Source organism: Primulina tabacum, chromosome 11 (genome assembly GCF_025594145.1).
Source record: "Primulina tabacum isolate GXHZ01 chromosome 11, ASM2559414v2, whole genome shotgun sequence".
Taxonomy (NCBI): Eukaryota; Viridiplantae; Streptophyta; class Magnoliopsida; order Lamiales; family Gesneriaceae; genus Primulina; species Primulina tabacum.
In genome coordinates, this window is record NC_134560.1 from 4,866,058 (window position 1) to 4,875,671 (window position 9,614).

Below are 9,614 nucleotides of genomic sequence, written 5' to 3' on the forward strand. Positions count from 1 at the left end.
ATAATTGTCGTGAAAAATTGGTGAAATCATTTCTCTAGATATTTTCTCTAATTGTTACTCTTAATTGTTATTCTTCAATTCGGTGATTAGATTAATCGTTTGTTTTTATTAATTCGTTCAAACAAACCAATCTGGTTATTGATTTGTCTAGATAAAGTCTTGACTATTTTAATTACAAGCATTGATATATATTTTTATACACACTCCTCGTGGGACCGTCTCACAAGAGACCTAATTTTTATAAAAATATTATTTTTTATTGTGAATATCGGTAGGGTTGACCCGTTTCACAGATAAAGATTCGTGAGACCGTCTCACAAAAGACCAACTCAGAAGTCGTAGAACACTGTTCCCCAACTATGAATTTTTTTCTTAACAGTGAACGTTTAAAACCTTCTTTCGAAATTATTTTTAGAATTTGATAAGGAAAAAATGCAACCTATTTGAGACAAAAATAACCTATGCATTATATTAAAATTTTATATGAGTCGATCTGACATCAAGATCATAAGTTTGAGACGAATTTTCATTTTCGAAAACTAATTATAGAAAACTTCCTCAGAAAATTGTAATAGTTTACTTACTGATGACTTCTGATTGGAATTTTTTATGAATGAGATTTTGATAAATGGTTCAAACATTAGTATTGCATGAGTTGAACTCCTACTTACCCTTATATCTGTAGCCCAACTCAATGTAACAAACCCAAACTTTAATGGGCTGAAATAAGGCCCAAAATATTTCTAGAAGTACTTAAAAAAATTGCTGATTTCTCCCTCACGCATTGGCCCGTATACAGAGAGATGCAAAAGAGAGATCAGAGCAAGTTGGGTGGAGCATCCGGCGGTTCGGCCGCTCCTGCCGCCAAGAGAGGCCGTCCTTTCGGAAGCGGGACTAATTATGCAGCCGCGGTTGCTGCGGCGCTGGGGGGTGATTCCGCCGCTCCGTCAGTCCTCCTCGGTCCGTCCCTCCAGGTTCACTCGGCCTTCGCCGGTCAGCATCTTCTTAAACCCTAGTCTCTCTCTATAGTTATTTTAATTATTTTTTTGATTTTTCTTTCTATTTCCTGTCTGATTCCTTAATACGCGATGAATGAGTTATTCTATGATGAAAACTTGGAATTATTGTGTACAACTAGTAGGTTTTTTTTCCCGCACAAGAAAGACAGAAAGTACAAACTACGATTATATGAGCTCCTTGAGATGGTATTGTAAACTTCATCACGTATATTTTTCGTTTATGAGTTAGAATAGGTGGGTGCCTCAAGTTTTGGAATGATTTCATTTAAAATTTAGATAGCTTACGCTTTCAGAGTGATGAAGGATGTAATTCTACTTTTTTTAATCATTTATGACCTTGTCCTATCTTAGTGTACATGCGTAAGGGATTTAAGATATCAAACACCGGGTTAACAAATGGGTGTTATTTATTCAATAATATTATTTCTGAGATAGAATGAGAGACAAGTGTTGATACTTTTATTCTTTCCATCCAATTTACCCTGTGTGAATAATGAGCTTTATCTTCTTCTGCGATAATTTTATCAGAGCAGAACAACAAAAGGATAGTTTTGGCTCTTCAAAGTGGACTAAAAAGTGAACTGACTTGGGCTTTGAATGCTCTCACATTGCTTTCTTTTAAAGAGAAAGATGATATCCGGAAAGATGCAACTCCTCTTGCCAAAATTCCAGGGGTGCTTGACGCCTTACTTCAAGTTGTATGTTTCTTCTCTTGCAATTTTGTTGTATGCGTTGCATTTATCATGTCTGCACTCCCTATGATTTGGCTATTTTCAATCAGAGCAGATAGATGACTGGCGTGAGATAGCTTTACCCAGGGTCCTTACAAAGGCACCAAGGATGAGATTGCTCGGTATGAATACCGCTGTTACTGGATTTGGGAATGGATACGAGACTGGTGATTCTGCTCCACATCCTGGGTGAGTCACTGTACAGCAACACGCATCAGTACTCAAGCTTTCTATTTTGAGGTTGACGGTGTTGGTTTGGAACTCACATTTATTTCAATCCGTGGCAGTACTGGATCTGGTTCCCCAAATGAAGAGGTTTCTGCACAGAAGTCGACTGCCAAGTCTCGTCCTTCAGGCTGGTGGTTTGAGGAAGATGGCCTCTTTAACCTTGACGAGGAAGGGCGCGCAGAAAAACAACTTTGTGCTGTTGCGGCTTCAAATATTATCCGGAACTTCTCTTTCATGGCTGATAATGAAATTGCTATGAGCCAGAGTCGTCACTGTCTCGAAACTATGTTTCAGTGTTTGGAGGATAATATTACAGGTCAGGAGAAAATTTTCATGTACTGTTATCATTTCTTACAACTTTTGCTGCTGTGGCATTGAATTTTGTTTTCCCTCCGTCATTTTAGAATGTTGCTGTTTGTTGCGAGATCTATGTAATGAACATGTTATGTGTTTTATTTTGATTATATGTACCGAGAAAATATGCTTAAGATATGAACAAAGTTAGATCTCTTCAAAATTTGCTGGTATGTTTGGATTGATGGATTTTAAATTAAAGAATTTCAAATTTATTATTTAATTCCATTACATTTGTTCTAATACCTGTGAATTATTTGGATTTCAACTTCTCTTATATTATTTTAAGCTCGAGTTTCAACTATTTAAATGGATTTTCAATTCTTCCAAAGTAATTTGAAATTGATACATCAAATCCATTCAAAAATGTAATTCTATCTAATAGTCCTCTGATGTTGACAGAAGACGAAGAACTTGTTACAAATGCCCTTGAGACCATCATGAATTTGGGCCCTTTGATAGACCTTCAAATGTTTCTCCCTTCAAAACCTTTCATAATGACGTAAGTTTTTTTCCTATTTAATTTTATCACATTTCTTAAATTTGTCATCTTAAATGTGAAATATTGGTTCTTGATTGCTTCACTACAGACCAAAACGTGTGGTTCAGGTCGTCATGGCAATGTTGGGATCTCCTGTCAAAGCTTGGCAATGTGCAGCTGCAGAACTATTTGGTCGTTTAATACTTAATCCTGATAATGAAACTTTCCTTCAGTCTTTTGGTCAACAGGTCGACTATGTCCTAATATCCGTGTCATATTTAATTTTTGGTTTCATTTTCCGTTGGCTTCTTGACTTAGGATTGATTAAAAAATGCAGATTTATCGGAGATTAGTTGACATGATGAGCATCCCATCTACTGATGCTCAGGCAGCTGCAATTGGGGCGCTTTATAACTTTGCCGAAATTAATATGGACTGTCGGTTGAAACTTGCTAGTGAGAGATGGTTGGGTTAATTTCTGAAACATCTCTGTCCTACGTTTTTTTTTTCTGTTTTAACAGGTAAAGCTTGTATATAAATCATATGCCTGCTATTTTTTCAGGGCAATTGACCGACTCTTGAAAGTGATTAGGGCACCACATCCAGTTCCTGAAATTTGCAGGAAAGCGACATTGATTTTGGAGAATCTTGTGTTGGAGCCGCAAAACAAGCCCCTTCTGCTAGCATATGAAAATGCATTTGCAGACATGCTTTTATCTGATACAAGGTACTCTGATACATTCGCTCGTATATTGTTTGAACTGACGTCTCGACCGAGTAGTAAAGTGGCATCGGCTCGTGGTATTTGGGGCATGTAATACAACCCTGTAACATTAGTTATTTTTCGTCTTAGGCTCTGAAAAGGTATGGCTAGTTGGTCATCTGATTTTCATGCTCACACTTGCAATCTATTTATCTCTGCTGTACTGAGTCCGTAGTGTCTCGCTCGCTATGTAAGCCTTTTTGATGAGTTGGTTGTTATGAATACAAGTCACTCTGGTTTAAATAGTGGCTCATCTCTTGAAATGACATTCAACGTTGATTCCATACCTATACACACAAAACAGTCTTGGTGACACCATTTAATGAATATCACGCCCGAGTATCGGTGTTCGTTATAATAAAAACATAATTACGCTCTGAAAATCTTACTTGTAACGGGACAAGGGGCACCCGAGTCTAGCGGCTTAGCATCCTGAAAGGAGTGGAAGTTGATAAGGGAGGGACCCTGAATTAGGTGTGTGCAATGTTATTTTTGCTATCAGCTGCTACTTGGTTGGACAAGTGCATATTTGTGTACAATCCACCGAATTGGGTGACCGGTATGTATATGCATATATTCGGTTTTATGGTTGGTTATCGGTTATTCTATCCGACTAAAACGAATCATCCGATTCGACTAGCTTTTAGTATATAGTCTCAATTTCTAAAAATTTAAAGTTAAGAAGCTAAACATAAAATCTCTAGTCGTTAAGTACTTTTAAATATGATACTTTTAGTTTTCCTATTCAAATTTATTATTAGGTAACGTGATATAAGAATCAAAATATCACAAATTTGTTGAAGAACACTAAAATGGACAGCACAAAAACTCTTGTGAGACGGTCTTACGGATTAATTTCGCGGGTTAAATATCTAATTTGGGTCATCTAAGAAAAAATATTATTTTTTATGCTAAGAGTATTACTTTTTATTGTGAATATCGATAGGGTTTATCCGTCTCGCAGATAAAAAATTTTGAGATCGTCTCAATAGAAATTTATTTAATGGACATAATATCGTGGATATTATAATTGTTGGTATACGTTCTGGAGCTGGTAATTCTGGAAATTTTAACTTCCAATTGAGCGGATTATATTGGATTCGATGTATTTTTGGGTGGCCGGATCTGTTTAAACACCTAACATGGTTGAAGAGGATATAGACGAACAGTGGAATGAGTGGCTGGACTACATGTGCATTAAAATGCGCCTATTGATCTAGTCAGGAGTCATTGTTTGCAGCGATATGTCACAAGATGAAAAGGACTGCATAGATAAATGATGCAGGCTTCTGTGATTATGCGACGTTTATTTATTATTAGTAATTGAATGATGGAAGCCTGATTCCAGAAGCAAGGCCCACGAAATTTTACAGTTCAAGCTGTCTACCTACGATACAGACCACCCACTCCCAACTAAATGCTCCCCTCACCATCGTGTCGAAGCTTTCAAACAGCCCCCATCGTATTTTCCACACAATTTATTCGGCGCTAATTTTCAGCCGATTTTCTGTACTTATGAATCAACATAGATCACAAGAAGCCTTTTCATTTCGGTACGAGATCATCTGCTACATCTAGTGTTTCAAATAATGTTATATTTTGCTCAAAAAAATTTCATTTGCACGAATTTTAAAAAATTAAGCTCACCAGACAATATACACAGACATAATAAATCGTAGATAAAACTTTTCGATGCATGTTTATTTTTTAAAAAATCAAAAATAAATTGTTTTAATCATTCATCGTGCTTGATATATTTTTTTCAAAGAAAAAATAGATGAATCAAATGTTTTGTATGTGATTTATTGTATTTTTTTAATATATAATGTTTGGTGCGTTTAATTTTTTAAAATTCGTTCAAACGTGGTTTGTTTGAACAATATGTAACATGGTTTAGGGTATCAAGTCTAACAGATGATTCTGTTCCCTTGAATTCATCTCAACTATTACACAACACGTTATGATATCCGCTTTTTGTAAAGGATCAAATATATCCAATTCTTTTCTCTCAAGGATCCAATTTGTTGTATATATTGATCGAGCTCTAGTGGCTTGAAACAAAGATGCTCGAGTTTTGTACAAAATCTTTGAACTCGAACCCTAAGGGGTATGGGATTGAAGGGTACACCTTAACTTAAAACAGTTTGTTTAGTGCATGATTATGCATGTGAGAAAACTCAATATACAATGAGAATTGAACCTCTACATTTCCCTTAATCTTCCTTTTGGACACCTAATGAATAACTTCCTTAATTGGAATGGTATCTATAATAATTTCTAAAATGCAATCATTACATCACACAAATCCTTCACAATTTTCAATAAAAAACACGTCCTATCTCAAAGATCAACCAATATGTGCGACTTTTGGCACCTCAACAGGGAACTCATCAACCTCATCCATCCAAGGGTTATTCTCCTTAGCCGGTTCAATCCGCCTTAACGCCTTCCAAACTGCACTGTTGCACTTGAATCCAGAGCCAAATGCGATTTGCCACGTCCTGTCGCCCTTCCTGATCCGCCCCTTGGCCTCGGAATATGCCAACTCATACCATAATGAACTGCTGGATGTGTTACCGAACCTATAAAGAGTCATCCTTGATGGCTCCATATGCCATTCGCTTAACTCGAGATTCTTTTCAATCTCATCCAAGACCGCTCTTCCACCGGCATGGATGCAAAAATGCTCAAAAGCAAGCTTGAAATCCGGAATATAGGGCTTAATTTTCATCTTCAACACTTTTCTTGCTACTAGTGTGACAAAGAACAGTAATTGTTCGGACATGGGGAGGACTAATGGACCTAAAGTGGTGATGTTTGTCTTCAGCGCCTCTCCTGCCACGGCCATCAAGTCTTTGGAAAGTGCGACGCCTATTACTTTCTTGTCGTCCTCCTCTTGAAATACGCAGCTATAGCTCCTATCATCCGCACCTTTGTGGGTCCGGACGGTGTGTATGAGTTGATACTTTGCACGATGTTTATCAGATGGCTTGTTGGATAGGAGGATGGCGGCTCCACCCATTCGGAAGATGCAGTTGGAGACGAGCATTGACCGATTGTTGCCACAATACCAATTCAGCGTTATGTTCTCCATGCTCACTACCAAGGCATATGAGTTGGGGTGAACCTGTCACATTGATACAAAATTTAGGCGTTAGGCTTGGTAAGATTTTTTTCCAATGTGTGACACGTGATTTGGTCATCTACCAAAACTTAATGTGTAACCTTCTGGTTCCCGACAAACCATAACTCCGGTAAATGAATTTTAAGGAGTCGAATGAATTCAGATTGTTTGAAATAAATCATTCGCTGAGAGTAAATGTTTAGCACAAAAATGAAGAGTAACAAAGGAGCTTTTCCATTTGTATTCCCTTCTAAAACGAGAAAACTTTTGCATTTAATACGAACATTTTAGCTTTGACAATTGGTAGTTGTTCATGCCAATTATAATAGATGTCATAGACCCTTGCATCTACATCCTTCATATGGTGGAGAACGCATGATTTGCAGGATGTGCCCAACTTGCCTTTAGAGGTATTAAACATTGGCTGCTTTAGGTGTTCTAGCGGTAGAGCACAAATTTCTTGGGCAAAATTATCTAAAACTTTAAAATTAGTCCTTATTCAACCAATCTTATTCAAGTCACTTCTATTTTTTTCCCGATCAAATCAACAAACTAAATCCTAGGACGGTCATCAGGGAAAAAAAGTCAAAACTAACTTGTGAATAAACTAAACGAACACAAGGATATTACGAAAACAGTAAGATGAAGTCCAATTTCACAAGGGTAATTAAACAAAAAACTAACCAGCAGAAGTTGCTTTGCAAGATCAATAGATATCAAACCAGCACTGCATCCCATTCCACCAAGATTATAGCTCAAAATATTCCCTCTAAGCTTGTAATGGTTCACGACCATTGCCGAAAGAGATGGTGTTGGGTTAAACAAGCTGCAATTCACCACAAGAATCCCAATATCTTTAGCTTTTACACCGGTTTTCGCTAGCAATTCATCAATCGCCCCGAACATAACCATCTCCGCTTCTTTTCTTGCCTCTGACATGCATGGGTTTGCAGGCACACTTAAAATGGCTTCCGGGAAATACGTCTTCTGTCCCAAACCCGACCTTTCCAAGATTTTCTTTTGAAAAGCTAAATTTTCAGGTGTAAAAGTATTTGCTTCAATTGATCTTTCCATAAACAGTTCTTTGCTACAAATAAACTTAGAATCGGGCTTGTAACATGCGAAGTCTACTAGGTACACTTTTCTTGGCCTAGTCATGAAGTAAAGAGTGGTTAAAAAAACCATGAGCGAAGAACATACGAAGACCGAGACGATATTGAATTTGATCAGTTGATACCATAAAAGGACCAAATCATCGACCGTTACACTGGAGAGATGAACCGAGGAAAGCCCGAGTAAAGGGAATAGAAACAAGTACATGGCATGTGATATCAGGTAGTGATAGCCAAGTTTCACATATTTCAGCCTAACAGATTGAACAAAGTTGGGAAAACTATTACACTCTTTTCTCTCACTTGTACAGTCGATCAAAATCTTTCCGGTTTCGGCATTTTTTTTCATGATCTCTTCATTCCCCATGTTCCTAAACAAATCGTAGGAACAACCCCACTGATCAAAACGAAATCTTTGGCTAAGGCAAACCCAGAAAACCGGTGGGAGATTTCCAGGAATGATGAAGAGGAGAGAAACAACAGCTTGTGATGTAAAAATGGAGGGGAAATATGTTAATATTTAAAGGGCGGAAGTGTGTGTAATGTGTTGGAATGGATGCAACCACCCCAACGAACCTTTTAATTGTAGTCGCGGAGTGGCATTGAATTTGCCAGACGGGGAAATAGCAGGATTTCGTGTGGAGTGATTTTATCATGTTATTTTTATATAAATTTCATTGGTTGGTTTGGTCCACGCTTGCCAGGTTTATTTCTGTTTTGCCACGCCTTTGCATGTGGCTAGCTGTTCAGGTTTCCAGCTTAATTATTTTATTATTATTTTCCATTCACATCGCGTTAAACAGTATGATGGATACGATTCAGAGATTGAAGTTAGAGAAATTTTTCACTATAATAATGAACTGTCAAGTAGACAATTTTTTTTAATAAATGATCATTATTTTCATTATATGTTAAATGTTTTCGAGTCAAATAAATTAATGTACTTCCGATTTTACAAACAATTAAAATGGACGAAAGAATATTAGTGTTAATCTAATGTGCATTGCTTTGATTGATCTATTATATATACTTAATGTGTGTGTCCTTCGGTTTTTATTCATCTGTTTTTTATTATTTATTGAGTACATAGATTTTTATATTAATAATGATATATTTAGCTTTTTTCGTACAAAAATTTAATAAAAAAGTTGCAGTCATATGCATTAGATTTTGTCATATTTCTCATAAACAATAAATTTATCCTTAAATTTTTTTAAATTTAAGTCAATTGAACTATAGTGTCATTTAAATTAAAATATATTCAATGTATAATTTATCATAAATTTTTTAATTTGTGTAATTATCTGATTATAATGATTTATATTACTTCATTTCACAATAATTTTAATTAATACACTTACTTAGCGATAATTTTTTTAAAAAATCATATTTTAAATTCATTAGGGTTAGGATGTGTGATATTTTATCGACAAAATTTGCTTAGTTTTTTTATGCAACTGCAATGCATGTTCTTCTTAAAACGTAAATATATTCGATCATTTTTTTATTTTATAATAATTTAATATTATGATTCATTTTTTTGGTCAATCAATATAGATTCCTTAACGCGATTTCGTATTGTTTCTTCATTTTTTCCAATCAACTAAACTTTATATAACATGTGCTTAAATTATTTTCCTTTATATTGAATATGTAAAATTGTTTAATTTATTTTCAATTATCATCTTGTTAAATTAATATTATTTAAAAAAATTATATATAACTCTTATGATTTCCTATATTTTAACTTTTTTTTAAGATTTCAAATCAGAATTTTTCTTTTTCATTCAAAAAAAAATGTA

The 9,614-nt window shown here is 35.6% G+C and overlaps 2 protein-coding genes across 2 annotated transcripts; one reads left to right on the top strand and one right to left on the bottom strand.

Annotated features, from left to right (window-relative positions):
- Positions 1 to 776: 776 nt before the first annotated feature.
- On the top strand, positions 777 to 3,860 carry LOC142519064 (armadillo repeat-containing protein LFR-like). Its single transcript, XM_075621956.1, has 8 exons — positions 777 to 993; positions 1,548 to 1,717; positions 1,806 to 1,939; positions 2,038 to 2,294; positions 2,735 to 2,834; positions 2,923 to 3,061; positions 3,151 to 3,278; positions 3,376 to 3,860. The coding sequence occupies exons 1-8, from the start codon at positions 804 to 806 to the stop codon at positions 3,629 to 3,631; spliced, it is 1,374 nt and encodes a 457-aa protein (XP_075478071.1). The 5' UTR covers positions 777 to 803; the 3' UTR covers positions 3,632 to 3,860.
- Positions 3,861 to 5,705: 1,845 nt separating this feature from the next.
- LOC142518381 (3-ketoacyl-CoA synthase 11-like) lies at positions 5,706 to 8,385 on the bottom strand. The gene is made up of 2 exons (XM_075621143.1): positions 7,385 to 8,385; positions 5,706 to 6,703 (listed from the first exon to the last, which is right to left on the bottom strand). Exons 1-2 carry the CDS (start codon positions 8,177 to 8,179, stop codon positions 5,924 to 5,926), a joined length of 1,575 nt encoding a protein of 524 aa, XP_075477258.1. The 5' UTR covers positions 8,180 to 8,385; the 3' UTR covers positions 5,706 to 5,923.
- Positions 8,386 to 9,614: the final 1,229 nt, after the last annotated feature.